The sequence below is a fragment of the Scardinius erythrophthalmus genome (genome assembly GCF_964197995.2).
Source record: "Scardinius erythrophthalmus genome assembly, chromosome: 9".
Classification (NCBI taxonomy): Eukaryota; Metazoa; Chordata; class Actinopteri; order Cypriniformes; family Leuciscidae; genus Scardinius; species Scardinius erythrophthalmus.
The window spans coordinates 6,032,276-6,050,622 of NC_138229.1; the positions used below are offsets into that span (position 1 = coordinate 6,032,276).

The following is an 18,347-nucleotide window of genomic DNA, read 5'->3' on the forward strand; positions in this document are numbered from 1 at the left end:
TTGTTAGGTAACAGAGCGGGAGCTGAAGTCCGGCGGGACAAACATGCAGGTGACGGAGAAAAACAAGAAGGAATATATTGATCGGATGGTGAAGTGGAGAGTGGAGCGAGGCGTCGTCCAGCAGACTCAGGCACTGGTCCGAGGCTTTTACGAGGTAAGCATGCTTGTCATCTGATTTACTCTCTGTCTGTCCGTGAGGCCACCATTTAACCTTTAACCTGTGTGTGTGTGTGTGTGTGTGTGTGTGCGTGTGTGTGTGTGTGTGTGTGTGTGTGTGTGTGTGTGTGTAGGTGGTGGACTCTCGTCTTGTTTCTGTGTTTGATGCCAGAGAACTGGAGCTGGTTATTGCAGGAACAGCAGAAATTGATTTAAACGACTGGAGAAACAACACAGAGTACAGAGGAGGTCAGAACACACACTTACATACACAAATACACAACATAAATGCAGTTGGAAATCTTGATATTAGGGCTGTGCCATAATCCATACATGTTGAAAGATGTCAATATTTATCTGGATTCTTTTTCTCACTATAGTGTATTGTCACTTCAAGACCTCGTATTCACTATGCATTATATTTTATTTATTTATGTGTTCATTCATATAATTTTCCTACGGTATATTTCCTACCTGCTTGATTAAGGATGATGTTTCTCAGTGCAGTCAGATCTGCTTCTATGGAAAAATTCCAGTTGTTGTAAGAAGGTTGTGTATATTCATCATCAGGTTATCATGATGGGCACATCGTCATCCGGTGGTTCTGGGGAGCGGTGGAGCGCTTCAATAATGAGCAGAGACTGCGTCTGCTGCAGTTTGTGACGGGCACCTCCAGCGTGCCGTACGAGGGCTTTACCGCCCTGCGCGGGAGCAACGGCCTGCGGCGCTTCTGCATCGAGAAATGGGGCAAGATCACGTCGCTCCCGAGGTATAGTGACACGCCTTTTCATCTTTCACAAACTCAAATGACTTTGATTTGAGCTGGTATGTGAAAGGTTTAAAATTAATTCAAAGATGCAAATATCAATAATGAAATGATGAAAGGTACAAGTTTTACTAAAAATCTGTAAGCATTCGATTGATCTTTAACCGTTTTATCCAAGTTTCTTCTGCAATGTTGAAGTAAACTTATTACCAGTTTACTTCCATTGTATTTGACGTAAGACATGGATCATTATCAAAATTATACACCTGTTCTTTGTCTTTTCAGTCAGGAAAGAAATTTTAAATAGTCTTGAAATTCTGTGTGAAAGGTGTAAAGGTGTAAAAAAAATATTTTAATATGAAAGGGTTTGACTGACATATTTTTTTTGTTTTACAAAAAAATTTATGAATTTAAGTGCCTTCTGTTCTGTTAATTGAAATAAAGCTGAAATAAAATATAAATATTAGTTGAAAAATACATTTTTTTTAAATGTTTTAAATTTAAATATTATAATTTTAAATTATATTATTAAATAATGTTCATTTCAAATTATTTGAATTGTTGCCTTGGTATTAAACTGGAATAAGTTTAAATAAGTTGAAGCACTAAAATTATTTACTGAAAAAAAAAAAATTAAACATTAATAGCAATATATATATATATATATATATATATATATATATATATATATATATATATATATATATATATATATATATATATATAAAAAATGACAAAAGCACATATCAAAATTCCTAAAAAATTAAACTAAAATTAACATATATAAAAATAATTCAACATATTAATAAAACTAGAATAAAAATTAACAGTATTTAATAATATAAATAATTGAAAAAGAATTGTATTTAATCATATAATTTAAAATTTACATTAATTAATAATATAAATAATTACAAATTATCATTAACAGTATAGTTTAAAATTAACATTAACTAATAATATAAATAAAAAGATAATTTTAGATAATTAATAATAATAAATAATTTAGAACTACCACTTATTAAAAGTATAATTACAAATGAAGTGTATTTAAAAATATGAATAATTTAAAAGGAAAGCTTGTCCCTTGATTTAGTATTTTTATTGGTGTCATCAATGTTAAAAAGATGACCAGACCTAAACAGATTGGCCAAGATTGTAGAAACTGACGACCAATCCATATGAGATCAGAAACGTGTTTTCATCCAGGCTGATGGATGTGTCATGTCTGGTTTCTCAGGGCGCACACATGCTTTAATCGTCTGGATCTTCCGCCGTATCCGTCCTACACGATGTTGTACGAGAAACTGCTGATCGCTGTGGAAGAAACCAGCACTTTTGGCCTTGAGTGAGGACTTCACTTGACTTTTCGTGTACACTGTATTTAATTATCTACTAGCGTGGATCGTATCCTGTGTTCGTTTCTTTGGTTTGTTCAGGACACCACTGCATGCATCAGTCACCTGCGCAGGTGTACAGTGTGTAACGGGTATGCAATAGTGAAAGAGAAGCCTTCAACCTGCTTTAACACTCAGGGCCTCGACCTCCGCTGGAGGCGCTCTCAGTTCGCACACCATCATTTCGCCATAAACCGTCCTTTTCTTTTGGTGCGTTTTGACAAGAATTGTAAAGTTAAAACCAAATACACTCACAGAAAATATCTGATTGAGGTGCCGTAATTACTGTAAGTGATGACTTCACAGAATCTCACCCAACACGTCACCATCACAGGAAGTGACATCACGTCATGTCACTTTGCAGGAGTCAAAGACAGACTAGGGGGAAATGGCAAGTCTAAACCTTGATTTGACACTTTTGATGTATTAGTTTATCAATCAATACATTTTACTCCTCAAATCTTTAAAGCGTTAACGATGTTCAAGGATGTTCAAGGCTTCATGCTGTTTTATGTTTTGTCTGTAATGTTTGAATGACATTTTTAGTGTTGACACATGATTGCTTTCAATGAATGAATGTTTTTGGGTATGTTTCAAAAAAAAACGCCCCAACATAGCATTTTTTCTTTAAGGTCGTCACTGAAAGTGGAAATGCTAGGCAACTCAACAAATCCAGTTAGAATATGTAAATTATACAGCTGTGTAGAGTGAGATTTTGAACCAATGAGATCGCACTGTGGGCGGAGTTACCCAGCGGAACAAAACAAAAAACAAGGGACTGACAACATGTCAGTTGTGGCAGTTGCGTTTGGTGAAGACACTGTGCAAAGGTGCATTCATGGTGACAGTGATTTATAGCGATTTGGGCTTGTACTTTATGTAAATGAGCACTGCCAATAGGAGGGAAGACATCTTGGTAAGTGAATGTTCATAATGAGCAGTTTTACTGTTCATGATGTGATTCTTTATGCACTGCTGCAGTTTATATACAAATTTCACTTAAGCATGTTCATTTTTAAAGGCAAAGAATTGATTAGTTGTCAAAATGGAATGATTCTTTGTTTCATTTATTGTGTGGTTGTTTATTTATTTAAATTTTCAAAAAACGATCATGTGGGCGTTACTGTCTGCGCTCCCATTGGCAGTTCATCGTGACTCATTTGCATACGATTAAATCTCCACGGTCACTTAAAATTTACTATATTTACTAAAATTTACTTTGAACTTCCTGATGCCATGATATGCACTCATTTTCCCCAATGTTTATAAAATGTATAATCTATTTATATCTATTTATATGGTGTCTTTTTATGACTTAAAGTGGTGAAGAGATTGTAAAGGAATGACAGACCAAATAGTAGAATAATCTGTGCGCCACACTTCATGTTCACTTGAGTGTTTCAGCTGTTTGCGTGTTTAAGGTGAAGATAATTGAGAAATTCTGAAAGTAATATATTTATTCAAAAAGAAAATTGGTTTAAATGTCTGAAAACATTTCTTTGAAAGGTCAGATTGGTCCGTTCTGTGGGTTGGTTTATTGACGACTAGATTCCTGTGCTGAAGTTTTGATTATTGTTCATGTTTACATTTTAAAATGACGTGAATGTGTGTTTTATACATTAAGATCGTCATAAATCATCTTAACTTGATGCCATTTAAAGGTGCATGTGTTTGTGTCTAATCCACACTTGATGAATCAGTCTTTTATGTGTATCTCCTAATATTTTCATGAAGGGATTGTTCACCCAAAAAATGCATTGTTTGAATATGCAGAAGATTTAATCGCAACAATGGTTAATTACCTTTCTTTACATTTTTATTTTTCTATTTCAGTTTGATTTTGGGTGTACTGTCCCTTTAAGGTGGTGATGGAGAAGTAAAGCAATCAGGCTTTGATAGTCTCTGAAATGTAATTCTATCTAAAATCAATTGCAGCTCAAAAATGAACAACACTTCAACTCAGCTTAAGATGTTAGGAATGTAGAGAAAGTGCATTTGTATTATTTATCCCAATTAAGAAATTATAAAATGTCTGTATATCAAATGTGTACATATTTGCTTGAACAGTCTATGTAAAATCTAAATTTTAAAATGTGATGAATCAATTCAACAGCCAACAGTTCATCTTTTTTTTTTTAAACATGTCTTCGTACTTACTATTGACATAATGTTAGTTCAAAATGGTTTTCTCAAATGTATATTACTATGCATATTTGTTTGGAATGATAAGAAATGCTACTCCTTGGCAGTTGTGAAGGACGTTTCTTCATTTATCAAGACTCTCGCAGCCCTGAAATGAAAATGTGAGAGAAATAAGGAGAAGGTTCTGGAACATACTGCCTCTCTCTGTAAACATGTCATTGTGGGAAATGCAGAAAGAGTTGGCTCCTGCTTCCACCTCGGACACATACACTAGCCTGCTTATGTCTTTTTACACTTTTAATCTATCTGTATGGAAGAGAGTAAGAGCGGAAATGTACAAATGTTAATTTGAATTGTGTGTTGAGGTCAGTTATAGCGCCTCTCTCAGGCTGAGCTCTGTAACTACAGCATTACACTGTTAACGAATGTCAATAAACAATCACTTTCTATCTGAATTTGAGTGTCGCTCTTGTGTATAATTCATCATGGTCTGAAATATCGCTGACTCTGGGAAATTATACAATTTCTTTGTAACATTAGATATTAAATTGTAAGCTTAAGACTGACACATATTACCAAAAATGTATTATTATAGAAAGCACAGCAATTATTTGTATAATAATAAAGATAATAATAGTAATAAATATGTATTATTGTTATAGCTAGACAGTCAATACTCAATATACCCTTTGACTGCAGATTGACCAATCAGAATCAAGTTTTCTACATATATTAATTTGAGACTTCAAACATGTGCCTTGAATTATGCATATTTTTTTATGCATATTTTTTTGGCAGTCTTAGGCATTAAATTTAAACAGGGTTTAGCTATTTATAGAAGGCATTTCACTCGAAGATATTGCACATTGAAGAAGAAAAAAGAAGTTATTAAGATTAATGTGAGGTTTATAGGTGTTTTCCTCGCCCCTAAATGTACCCAATCTGGTGTCTTCACAGTCTCTCTTCTCATGCAAATTTTTTTTCTAGCCCTGTAATATTCAATAGAATCTCAAGCCAGGAGAAATGTGCCATAGCCAGACTGTTACTGTGACCATAATCTGCAAAAATAAATAAATAACAAAATATAGCCTACATTAAAAACGTCATAACATTTAATTAGGGATTTATATATTTAATTTGCTAAAACACTGTGATGTAATGTAAATATATTACAAAATCAGATCCGAACAGATTGGAGGAGGTGTTCATATGGATGTTTTGGCAGATGAACGCGAGGACAGATGGTCGCCAGAGCTCTGTGGAATATGAGGATATTTCTGGAGCAGGAACGGGGTGGTTTTGGGGGATAATACTGGGATTTTTGAAGGGCTTGAAAGAAGAAGGAAAGTTTGAGACATGAAGCCTCAACTCGGTCTGGAACGAGCTTTATTCAGATTCAGAACAGATTTAGAGAGAACTGAAGAAGACTTTAGTTGAACAGATCACTGCTTACTTTGTATACTGTTTTCTTTCATCATTATTATTATTCATGTAGGATGTATGCTGCGTTGTTGCATCTTGGAAATACAATGGCATACCTACTACTGTACTCTTCCTATTTTTGTTATGTGGCCGATATTCTGATTAATTGGTCAGTGTACATGAAAGGCCAAGCTGAGTGCATTGCATTATGGGATAATAACGCATTATACAGCATGCACTTATACTCTATGTACTTATGCAGTATGTATCCGTTTAGTGTGTGAATTTTATAAGGTTATTTTGTCATTCAACATCGGTGTCTGACAGCCCCCTTCCCTATCCGCTATATAATGTAAGCTGCACTAGTTGAGTGCATTAAGTATCCATCATTCCACAATTAGTTTGTTCAGTTAATTAAGTGCATCATCCAGGTATTTAAAGTGTATTATTTCTTTTTTGAATTTTCATTGTGAACACACTACTCACACTTAAAAACATCATACTGTAGATGAGTGCTGAAGTATGCAAGTTGGGAAGCACCTACTATTTACTCAATCGCTTAGTGTATGAATTTTATAAGGTTATTTCAATGATCAACATCATATATCGAGTAGTGAACACACACACAGACCATTTTACCATTTTGCTGCGGCACCCAGGGAGTGATTGGGGGTTAGGAGCCTTGCTCAATGGCACCTCAGTCATTTCTTGCCAGTATTGAAAATCGAACCCACAACTTTCAGGTTGCCAGTCTGACTCTCTAACCTTTAGGCCATGACTGGCCTCTAAGTGCATCACCCGGATATTTAAAGTGAACAAAAAAGGCATAGAATAGTGCATAAGCATGCCAATTGGGATGCATCTACATTTTTTCCAGTTGTATGTTGTACATTTTGGCAATTGTAAGTTCATGTGGGTATTGTGTACAGTATACATACACTCTTTAAAAAAAGGGTTCATTGGGTTCTATATAGAACCATTTATGCCAAAAAGGTACTTTTGAAATGTCTTATAATACTTTAATGTTTTTTTCTAGTGATAAAGTACTTTATACGTATATTAAAAAGCTGTTTAATTAATTAAATTGAATTTAAAAATGAATAGTGTATGCTATTCCATACATACATATCCACACTGTGTGAGCAGGTGTGCGGAGGTATGGAAATACATATGTTGACAGGCAGGTAGGATATCGTACCATTGCATTCGGACCGAATGCAATGATTGGACGAACATTTTATGGTCCTACGCCTTCCACAGGCGAGATATATACATATAAATACATTTAGACCACTTAACCTAACTTAGTGATTGCTATGAGGATGTGAAGAGGCTTTCAACCAGCATAACAAAACATGATTCTGGAACAAATCGCCTACCCTGCCTTTAATGCAATTATATTATTATAGCTTTAAGTGTAACATGTGTTTTGGCTCACTGTGCTGCTGTGGATGAAATCTGCTCACTCTTGTGAATGTTGATTTTTCATATGTAATGGTTATGATGAACTGAGCATGGTTTAAATGTCAATTGAAAAAAGACGTAACAAGGGAAATCTTTCAGTACATTGCCCGAAAAATCAACCAATCTATGTAGTTTTATTTCTAGTGAACAAAGAAAAATTAAGATTTTTTTTTTAGATGGCACAAAATTGTCTTAAGTTTATATTAACCACATAACCTAGAGCACTTTAACAAGGTGCACTTGTTTTTCTGCATATTTTGCACATTTCGAAATATCTCACAAAATGAAACAACTGTGACTGTTTTCACAGTGTCATGAGAAACTTGTGATTCAAATTTCTAGTTACAGAGGCTTAATGTTTTACTGCCTCCTACTGGTAAGCTTTAGTAACTACAGTGGTACTAGACAAGTCATGTCAATAGAATGATAAATTATCCAAAAATCCCAGTGCTTGATAAGCTGTATTAAATTGTAGTATTCAAATTCTCATGTTTTACACACATTTTTAGAAAGTCAAACAGATTATTTTATGCAACCCTGCTTTTTCAATATGATCAGATATATACTGTTAATAAATAAACATGTTAAACATAAGAAATAAACAATAAATAAATAAACATAAGAAATTATTTCAAATATATATACACACACACATAAATATATATATATATATATATATTTTTAAATAGATATATATATGATAAAATGCATAAAATTACAGTGTATGACATCATCCATCTTTAATGAAGCACAGCAGCAAAAAAAAAAAAAAAAAAAAAACAAAACAAAAAAAAAAAACTACTAAATCACAATTTCTCCAAGCTTCATCCCGGATTAATATATAATAACTTTTCAAGTAGGCAAATATTACTCTTTACTGAAGTTACTCTTCAGATTCCGTCTTGTTGAAGATCTCAATGGTTTCTCCTTCCCTCAGTTTTAGGAACACTTGCTGGAGAAGCCATCTAGTGACAAAAGAAGTATTATAATATAATGGAACATATCTATTAGCATACACAAACCCATGAAGACACAGTTAGGCTTTGAAGGTTTCAGAGGAATGTCTCTATTCTGGGATTTTTGAAAACATGGTACCTGTTCATGAGAGTGTCTCTGGTGGACGTTGTGTAGAGATAACCTCCAGTCTTTGACCCGGTAACTGGGATCTTCAGCTGAAAATGATTTATACAGAGATTAATATATAGAGTGTATATATACACTGAACAAAATTATAAATGCAACACTTTTGTTTTTGCCCCCATTTTTCATGAGCTGAACTCAAAGATCTAAGACTTTTTCTATGTACACAAAAGGCCTATTTCTCTCAAATATTGTTCACAATAAAACTTTTTTATTGTGGCCAGCCTAAGGCACACCTGTGCAATAATCAAGCTGTCTAATCAGCATCTTGATATGCCACACCTGTGAGGTGGATGGATTATCTCGGCAAAGGAGAAGTGCTCACTAACACAGATTTAGACAGATTTGTGAACAATATTTGAGAGAAATAGGCCTTTTCTGTACATAGAAAAAGTCTTAGATCTTTGAGTTCAGCTCATGAAAAATGGAGGCAAAAACAAAAGTGTTGCATTTATAATTTTGTTCAGTGTATATATATAATTAAAAGATATTTCTCAGGTTGATGGTGCTGCTGACCTGAGCGCTGCTGTGGTCCATGCGGTTGTGTCGGTCAGATAAATGGATGTTGTGGATCTTTAGAGGAGGAGCACCCAGACTGGCCATGGCTGTGGAATTATTGTTCAGTTGTTCGAGGGCCTGACGGTAGTACTCTGCTTTTGCAAAGTTTTCTGAAAGAAACAGGACACAATTGTTTACAAGATTTTTAACAGATAACATAAGATGTAATTAACTTCAGACTTACTCTGCATGAGGTAATACATCATAGCGCAGCCGCCACCGGTCACTACAGTGATGAAGATAGTCATCTGCTGCAGGAGGCCGGTTGATCGACTCATCCTCACTTCAGCTGGAGGAAAACTCTATACAACAGCAGTAATAACAAACACTTAGCTTGATCATAGAAAATATAACAATGTCAATGAATTTATTTCCCTCATGATCTTAAACACCTTATCAGGCTTCTGCTTCAGTGCTTGAAATTAGGTTGAAACAGTACCAGTCCAAAGTTTGAAAGCATTACTATTTTTAATGTTTCTGAAAGAAGTTATTTGATAAAAAATACAGACAAAACAGTAATATTGTGAAATATTATTACAATTTAAAATAATGATTTTCTATTTTAATATACCGGTACTTTAAAATAGAATTTATTTCTGTGATGCAAAGCTGGATTTTCATCAGCTATTACTCCAGTCTTCAGTTATTATCAATGTATCAATGTTTTGCTGCTTAATATATTTTTATAACAGGATTCTTTGAAGAATAAAATGTAAAATAAGCATTTATTTGAAATAGAAACCTTTTAAAACCATATACAATACGTTTAAAAATTTTAAGAGATTTTTATGATGAATAAATACTGTTCTTTTTAACTTTTTATCCATAAATGAAACCTGAAAACATTATCACAGGTTCCAAAAACATATTAAGCAGCTCAACTGTTTCCAACATTGATAATAACTGACTATCATCAAATCAGCATAATTAGAATGATTTCTAAAGGATCATGTGACTCTGAAGACTGCAGTAATGATGCTGTTGTCTGTTTTACATATTGAACACTACTTATTCTCATACTGCCTTTTGTTATTTCATAGTTCCATGGTTTTACTATTCTAAATTGTGGAATATATATTTAGTATTTATCTGGTGCCTCAATGTCCTTGAAAGACAGTCCTAGCATGGGACATTCTCTAAAAAGAAAGATCAAAACACGTTAAACGGTATGATTTAGTATTCTACAATAGTACAGTGAAATTTATTTTACAAATCTGCCTTCGTCTTAAAGATTGATACTTTACTAAGATAGGGTTTATCTAAAAAAAAAAAAAAGGTCTAAAAATGTCACTGAATTTCACAGAACTGAGACCTAATTTCGTCCATTCATGCATCGGCTGTTCATAATAATAATAATAATAACTCACCGTCACATCGATTATTTTTCTAAGACACTAACAGCAACACGCTATGGACGCGGCCATGTTCGTTTTACTTTGAAAAACTTTATTCAAACATTGATGTAGCTAAACCTATGAGCTAAACTGATAAAACGCATAGTAAAGCTATTTATTATCCTATAAATGAAAACGTAAACGTGTCAGTAATGTTATTAACTCTTGATATTTAACGATACTCTTGTTTATTTATTATGTATTTGTCGACAACCGGAACACGAGCGGCTGGAGCGCGTGACGTCAGACGCACGCGCGGTTATGAAAAAGAGTTATGAAAGTTCTTTCCTGAGTCACATTAGATTAGAAGAGCATTCATTTCTCTCATTTCACTGCGGATGCATTAGAGATTCACACCAAAGGCTCGTCGAGGACATTCAGAGGTGAGGACATTTATATCTTGCTCTTGTACTTATGCATGTTGTTATAGTAGAATTAAAATGATTTGTTGTGTAATCTCTCATTTGCGCGTTCTCGATCGCGATCGCGATGCAGATGTGTCTCGGGAATGTGGCGCTTTTGGGGATTTAATTAACACGCGTTTTGAAGCATTTCAATAAACCGATTAATTTCCTGTATATCAATATACATTTTCTAGTATTTGAGAAAATATATATGCATTGGCACGCAGCATAATAGCCAAATTATTGTTGTCAGTAGTTGTCAGTAGCTGCTGGTTGCGGGTTATATATTATTATACACCATGTCACATGACATAAATAAATTATATATATATATATATATATATATATATATATATTCATTATGTCATTTGAAAATGAAAATAATAATAAAGGCTGAATTCACTTCATTTAGTACGTGTATCGTTTGTCATTTTTAAATATAAATGAATGTCTTCAATGCTGCTGTCATTACCACCATTCCAAACACTTTAAATGTTAATTCTATACATAATCACATAAAAGTGCTGAAGTTAAGAAATACCCTCAAACATAAAGTCAAGCTTGTGATATTTATTATGAAATAAAAAGATAATTTTATTTTAATAGCATGCACTTTAATTAATAATTTATTCATTATTTACTGAGTAGGAAGGAGGGTGACCACATAAAAATAAAACACACTAAACAACTTTAGGCAAAAAATATTTAAGTTCCAGGTAATCGGAAATGTCTCCCATTTTCCTCATAAATGAGTGACTAGTATAACCAAGACCTGTTTTTCCTTACGCAATATTCAGAAAAGCACTGTAGTTATTCTAGTCGATTCTCAAGAAACACGTTTTTTTTTGTAAAGGAAGTGTGACTTAGCCGTTATCAGTCAAACACACATGCAGGCACACCAAAAACTTCATTTCAGCGAATATTCTTCTCAAACCAGTTTCTCAGAAATGTTATGCTCTGCCATGTCTTTACAAGCTTGTTTTCATAGGATGACAAGGTCAGTGTAGATGCGGATCGATCCACTCCATGATTGTGTGGTAGATTTCCCCTACGCACCTGACTTAAGTTAACCTCTGACTTAAGTTAACCTCTGACTTAAGTTAACCGCTGACTTAAGTTAACCTCTGACTTGAGTTAATCTCTGACTTAAGTTAACCTCTAACCTAGTCAGGTGACATCTCGCCCCTAATAAACATTTGGTAAATAATAACATAGTTTTTCTCTAATATGATTGGTTCTTCGTATATATAATTCTGTTACGGGGTAAAAGCACATTTGGATTCCTTGATGCTTCAGCTTTATTGCTCAAAGTTATGAGGTAAAAATATAGATCAATGTACATATAAATGTACAAAAGCATATAAATGTTAATTCTGAAGGAAAAAGGAATGTTAAATTTCCTTTCACACTTGTTTGAAACTTTTTCCATATATGCTGCATTTGATTTGATTCTTCATCATACAGACGAGGTTCGGAACAAACTCAGTTTTATTTCTTCACGATAAGCACACTCGTAGTTAATGCTGATTTTCTGCTTCAGGAATCATGTTGGGATCAGTGGTTGTAGGTCTGGGCATCGCAGGATGTGTGAGGATGAGAGATTTAGTGGCTCCTCTACCGTCCAGCGCTGCAGAGAAGCTCAGCCTCAGAGGCTTTGTGTCCAGGTCAGTGCCTCGTCCACACATTCACACTGACACTTGATTTGTTCCTCACTTTAAAGCACTTACGTTGCAGGTTTTTTTGTGACGCCATAGAACACAAGATAAGTTCTCAGTAGACATTTCATTTCATATAGCAAATATTTACTGTGCTTTGCTTGGTGTGCAGTTTAGAAATCCAAATGCCTTCATAAATAGACCTTGGTGATGATGTCTGCACTTTAAACATGCTTTTGAGTCCTCTTATTGAAAGAGCCACACTGAATCTTAATATATATATATATATATATATATATATATATACCAAAAGTTGAGAATCTATAAAACTGGTCATTTAAAAAGTCTCTAGTGCTCACCATGGTAGTATTTATTTAATAACAAATATAGTAAAAACAATAATATTGTAAAGTATTATTACAATTTCAAATAAATGTATTCTTTTTATAAAAGAAATAGAAATCTTTTGTAACATTATACAATTCTTTATTTTCACATTTGATCAATTTGATGTGTCCTTGCTGAATAAAAGTATTAATTTCTTATTTCTGTCTCTCTTTTTTTTTTATCTTACCCCACATTTTTGAATGGTAGTGTGAATCTGCAGGATCAAACCTGCAGAAATGTTAAATATATAAATATATCTATAAATAATTACACAAATAAATAATATAAATAAATATAATTCCTTTTTAATTAATTTTTTTTCCCAAATTTATTTATCTTTATTTGATTTTACACTTTGTTTATTGTTTTTCAATGTATTTTTTTTTTTATATTATTTTTAGCTTTATTTATAAAAAAGTCTTTATTTAAGAAATAAAGAAATAAAAATGTATTTATTTATATTTCCCACATGTATTTATTTATTTATTTAAACATTAATTTATTTTTACTTAACATAGAAATGAGGGATATCTATCCGCTAACTAGTTTTGTTGTTTGTGCAGGAGGACTCTTGAAGATCAGCAGAGCGTGGAGCAGATCACTATGGCGGAGGCGTTGAGCAGAGCTGACATCCATGTGGCGTTTATATGCACGGAAAACACCAACCATGAAGAGAGCATCAGGTATCACACAGATAATCTCTTCTAACCCCTCTCACATGGCAGAAAGGCTCATTCATGATGGTCTCTCCTGTGATCTGCTCCATCTCAGGCAGTTCCTGGAGGCGGGGAAGCACGTGTGTGTTGAGTATCCCATGACCCTCAGCTACACGTCTGCAGTGGATCTGTGGAACTTGGCTCAACAGAAGGGTGAGCTGTTGTCTGAGGATGCATGTCTTCTGTCTTCTTCAGTAAATATTTGAAATAGTAGAATGTAGAGCTGCACGATTAATCGTGAAAAGATCGCGATCTCGATTCAAACACCCACAAGATCTTATTCCTTAATGACAATGATTCGGCTTATCGGCTATGTCTATTAAACCTTTGATGAGTACGATCACAGCGAACATCCAGATCTGGGTTCTGATTCAGAAAGAGCAGTTGTCATGTACAGATATGAAACAGCTTCACAAACAGTCTTTTATAATCTTCATAATTAAAGTCTTCATAATTCAAATTATCACAGAAGTACAGGGATGAAAGTTTATAGTTTGGATATAAACACTGATGTCTATGGTAGCGAGCAATATAGTGTAAATCACCTTTTGAAAGTAACCCGCCGCTTCAAATAACGGATTATATTAATTACATCATTACACCAGTAGGTAAAGTGTAAAAGTGTATTATCGTTGAATCATTCATTCAAGAGATTCGAGATTCGATCAAAGTATTTATGAATGAGTCATTGAATCAAAATTCATTCAAATTAATTTAAAGGGGTCATATAATGGTACATGCACTTTTACAAGTTGATTGTACTGAAATGTGTGTTGGCAGTGCCTGTACACAACCATCATATAATGATAAAAATCCATCCAGTGGTTTTTTTTTAATCTCCTTATATGTTTGAACCTCTCTGAAATCAAGCCGTTCGACCGTGTGACGTCACAGGGTCGGACGCCCCTCCCACGATTGTGATTGACAGCTGCAGCGTTTCAACACACACCCGCCCTCGCTCATGAGCGAGCTGTCAATCATAGTCCGCGCGTCATTGTTGATACCCTCACTGGAGCGCTGTCTATGAGCATAATGACGTCTGCGATTGTTCTTCGGTGTAATAAGGAACACAGCAGTCATTTGGATGTTCCTAAATCTGAGCCGTTATAGATGCAGTGGCTGAGTTTTGTTTTTGAAGCGATATGCCCAAAGGATTGACGCGGGGATTCCCTCACAGGGATTCCCCACGATCGTCTGTGCTTTCCTGTTTGCGTGAATCATTTCACATCAGACAGCGTTACAAACGAGAAAAAACGGATCGGTACCAACGTGTTCCTGCTGAACCTCCAGAAGATGTGAGTGTAATGTTTTATTAACCTTTATATTAGTATTTATATTAATCTTTGCAAATTTGCAAACCTTGCTGCACGCTTCATGATGAATGCATCTAAGGTTTACACTCCGGGTACATTACGGCATGTTTTCTATGTACGACGTTCTCAATATAATTCATAATCCCACGTTTATAATGAACAACGCGTGGTTATTGTGTTAGAATTGGTGTACGCACAGAACAGAGGGGCGGGGTGAGCAAAGCTCATTATCATTTAAAGCTGTATGCACTGAAACGGCGTGCTGAAAACAGAGCTGTTTTTGAGCAGGTAAAATTAGTGTTTTCTTACAATACTAATGAGAATTTTTAATTAAAGTATATTACAAACTTTTAATTTAGACCCTAAAGAATCATATTAGCTTGTACAAAAATGGCATTATATGACCCCTTTAACATTTTAAGATGGCGGCAAATTACATTTTGTCAGAACCTCTTATTTTGTTTAGTTGTCTGTTCAGACTCATGGGAGAATCGTGATCTTCATTTTATCCAGAAACGTGCAGCTCTAGTAGAACTTTTGTCATTAGAAAGCAGGTAAATAATATTTTTCTACTTGTTTTAACTTCTATATGGTATCTTCAGGCCTGGTGCTTCATGAAGAACATATTGAACTGCTTACTCCTGACTATAAACAACTGAAAAAAGACATCTGTGGGAGAACGCTGGAGAAGGGAACACTGCACTTCACAGGTAGATCAGCACACAGTTCATCTTCTTTTTTAAAGGCTTCCTCCGGGGTTTTGAGTGACAGTCATGTTTCTCCTCAGGCGGACCCCTGAAGCCAAATTTTGGGTTCCCGTCGTTCAGTGGCATTTCCAGACTGACCTGGTTGGTTGATCTTTTCGGGGAGCTCACGGTTACTGCCACGTCTCTGGTGGAGGAGAAGGAGAACAAATACATGAAGATGACGGCACACTTACTGACCCAACAACACAAGTGAGCACACTGTCACCACAGAGAGGGCCTTCTTTGCTTTTGTATTTTTTAATGCATAGCTGCCAAATAATGTGACCATAAACAGCATCAATTTTAGATTGAAATATAAATGAATGTGCTGTAAATTAATTCAAAGGTTTGGGGTCGTTAAGTTTTTTTATTGTTGTTGAAATAAGTATATTATGATCATAAGGCTACATTTATTGAATGAAAAATAAGGTAAAAACAGTAATATTGTGAAATATTATTACAATTTAAAATAGCTGTTTTCTATTTGAATATATTTTCAAATGTAATTTATTCCTGTGATGCAAAGCTGAATTTTCAGCATCATTACTCCAGTATATACTCATACTCAAGTATTATTATTATCAGTGTTGAACAGTTGTGCTGCTTGATGTTTTTGTGGAAAGTGTGATTTCTTTTATTTTTTAAGATTCTTTGATGAATAGAAAGTTGAAACGAACAGCATTTATTTGAAATGTTTGTTACAGCATTGTAAATGTCTTTATCGTCACTTTTGATGCATCCTTGCTGAGTAAAAGTTCATTTCTTTAAAGAAATGTGTTGCTCCCAAACTTTTTAACAGCAGTGTCTATTTTTAGAATGTGAAACTGGTCATCATTTCTTAATTTTTCAATACTTTATCACCTTTTAGTTTTTTTGCTGTTCACTTAGATTTGTACAGTTTTATGGGTGGTGCTTGCATTTCTAAGTGGTTACTTGGGTGTGACTAAATGGTTGACCCAACCTTAGCCCAAACATAGCTCAAAACTGTATTAATTTTTATAATCTGAGATGCAAAAAAACACAAGTGTTTTCTGGCGCAGACCTCTCACTTGGATTGAAGAGCGAGGCCCAGGACTGGGCAGAGTCAAGCGCATCGACCTCCACTTCCAGGACGGCACCATCAGCGAGCTGCCAGCCGGTCAGCGGGATCCAGTGGGGCTGTTCATGCAGGATCTGGTGCTGTTCGGCCGGAAGCTGCAGGGTGACGTCTCCGCTGCCGAGCTCCAGGCGGAGAGGAGCCGGATCTTACACTGTCTGGAGCTGGCGGACCGCATGCAACAGCTCAGTGGAAGCGCTCAGGCCTGAACCTGTCCACTGTGGGATATGCGCTCTGTCTTCTCCCAAAGGTCCCATATGGAATTGTGGGATAATAGACTGTGGTATAGACACAGACAACTGGAGTGTAGAATAATATAAAAAAAAATGTATGTATCGTTTTTTTTTTTTTTGGCAACACGTTACTTAACGCCTTTATATATAATGCATTATAAAAAATATTTGAATGCATTAATTATGCCTTGTAATGCACCATATAATGCATTATATGATCTCATGAATAATTGTAAAGACAGATAGTACTTTATAATGCATGTCTACTCATTAAACACACCTTTAGAACGTAGAATGCGTTAAAACAAGACAAACAACCAGTTTCTGATGTACACAATGAATCTACAAATATTATAATGCAATTATTTATGAAATACCTTATAATGCACATTATGAACAGCTTTATAATGCATTATACATAATGGCTTCAAGTAAAGCGTTACCGATTATTTTTTTTCATGTGTTTTTTCTAACAATAAAAGAGTTTATTAATCATTTGCTGTTAAGCTCTAAAAAGAACCAAAAAACACCATAAAAGTAGCGACTTAGTTTGTCCTATTAGTCACAAAAAAACAACTAAGTTTATTATAGGGGTTTTTTTTTTGTCCTTTTTGGACCTTGACTGCTAATTTTAGGTAATTATTTATCAGTATTGGGAAATTGCAGTGATTTTAAAAGTCTTTGATTTGGAAATTCAACTAATAGTTTTGTGTTTAACTAGTGGGCCGCATCAGAATATGCAGTAACAGCACATTCCCTCATTGTAACATGGATCTGCACAAAATTCAAACACTAATTTCAGACAAATGAACCAGTGATTTCAACCATTGTTCACACAGGCTGAAGCGTTGCAAAACATGTATGTATTGTTGTTTGGTTCGATGCTTCTGTGTGTCATTGTGCATATTTAAGTTACTCTGTTGACATTTTGTAATTTGTTCTGTGACATCTAGATGAGCTCTGTAGGCATTCATACATGCTTTGGAGCAAAATCAAAGTTTTCTTTGAAAGTTTTGGAAAAAAATGTTTTCAAATCTGATCATCCTTTCCTTTCTGTGTTCTTTATGAGGAGATCATACATGTGATGAGAAAGCACTGAATGGAGCAGATCATGGACTTTATTAAGGAAACATAAATGTAATGCACATATCATTATCAAGAGGAATGTTCAATGTTGTTTCTAACCTAAATGCAATGTTTACTTTTGTCTTAATGTGTACTTATTTGTGTTATTCAGTTAAATAAAAAAATGGTGCTTGCTTTATGGGATTTGTTTCTGCAGCTGAATCCACACGACATAACTTGAAATCACTTATTTTGAAAATGAAACTTACTTTTTTAAACCTTTTTTGCATTGA

General features: G+C 34.5%; 3 protein-coding genes across 4 annotated transcripts in view; 2 read left to right on the forward strand and 1 right to left on the reverse strand.

Moving 5' to 3' along the window:
- hecw1b (HECT, C2 and WW domain containing E3 ubiquitin protein ligase 1b) overlaps nt 1-4,914 on the forward strand; it is a 38,180-nt gene extending 33,266 nt beyond the window's left edge. Inside the window, exons 26-29 of the mRNA XM_081374806.1 lie at nt 8-154; nt 291-405; nt 727-925; nt 2,163-4,914. Coding sequence (XP_081230932.1) covers nt 8-154; nt 291-405; nt 727-925; nt 2,163-2,274 — 573 coding nt within the window. The 3' untranslated portion in view covers nt 2,275-4,914. The remainder of the gene's footprint in view (nt 1-7; nt 155-290; nt 406-726; nt 926-2,162) is intronic.
- A 3,159-nt stretch (nt 4,915-8,073) lies between these two features.
- On the reverse strand, nt 8,074-10,514 carry coa1 (cytochrome C oxidase assembly factor 1). Of its 2 annotated transcripts, XM_081374825.1 has the most exons (6): nt 10,413-10,514; nt 10,134-10,181; nt 9,230-9,346; nt 9,004-9,155; nt 8,443-8,519; nt 8,161-8,312 (listed from the first exon to the last, which is right to left on the reverse strand). In XM_081374825.1, the coding sequence occupies exons 3-6, from the start codon at nt 9,321-9,323 to the stop codon at nt 8,231-8,233; spliced, it is 405 nt and encodes a 134-aa protein (XP_081230951.1). In that variant the 5' UTR covers nt 9,324-9,346; nt 10,134-10,181; nt 10,413-10,514; the 3' UTR covers nt 8,161-8,230. The 2 variants fall into 2 exon arrangements, with proteins under 2 accessions (XP_081230952.1, XP_081230951.1); XM_081374826.1 differs by lacking the exon at nt 10,134-10,181 and having other exon boundaries at nt 8,074-8,312; nt 9,230-9,347; nt 10,413-10,482.
- On the forward strand, nt 10,467-18,257 carry blvra (biliverdin reductase A). Its single transcript, XM_081374824.1, has 7 exons — nt 10,467-10,822; nt 12,384-12,507; nt 13,449-13,568; nt 13,657-13,754; nt 15,517-15,624; nt 15,702-15,870; nt 16,701-18,257. Exons 2-7 carry the CDS (start codon nt 12,389-12,391, stop codon nt 16,963-16,965), a joined length of 879 nt encoding a protein of 292 aa, XP_081230950.1. The 5' UTR covers nt 10,467-10,822; nt 12,384-12,388; the 3' UTR covers nt 16,966-18,257.
- Nucleotides 18,258-18,347: the final 90 nt, after the last annotated feature.

What these genes read in the sequence shown, in the direction of transcription:
- coa1 (XM_081374826.1), bottom strand. Translation starts at nt 9,323, where the DNA reads ATGAGTCGATCAACCGGCCTCCTGCAGCAGATGACTATCTTCATCACT. An exon ending in GATGTATTACCTCATGCAGA is followed by an intron (nt 9,156 to 9,229) that starts GTAAGTCTGAAG and finishes TGTTTCTTTCAG; the next exon opens with AAAACTTTGCAAAAGCAGAG. An exon ending in AGAGACACTCTCATGAACAG is followed by an intron (nt 8,313 to 8,442) that starts GTACCATGTTTT and finishes TTTTGTCACTAG; the next exon opens with ATGGCTTCTCCAGCAAGTGT.
- blvra (XM_081374824.1), top strand. Translation starts at nt 12,389, where the DNA reads ATGTTGGGATCAGTGGTTGTAGGTCTGGGCATCGCAGGATGTGTGAGG. An exon ending in CTCAGAGGCTTTGTGTCCAG is followed by an intron (nt 12,508 to 13,448) that starts GTCAGTGCCTCG and finishes TTGTTTGTGCAG; the next exon opens with GAGGACTCTTGAAGATCAGC. An exon ending in TTACTGACCCAACAACACAA is followed by an intron (nt 15,871 to 16,700) that starts GTGAGCACACTG and finishes TTTCTGGCGCAG; the next exon opens with ACCTCTCACTTGGATTGAAG.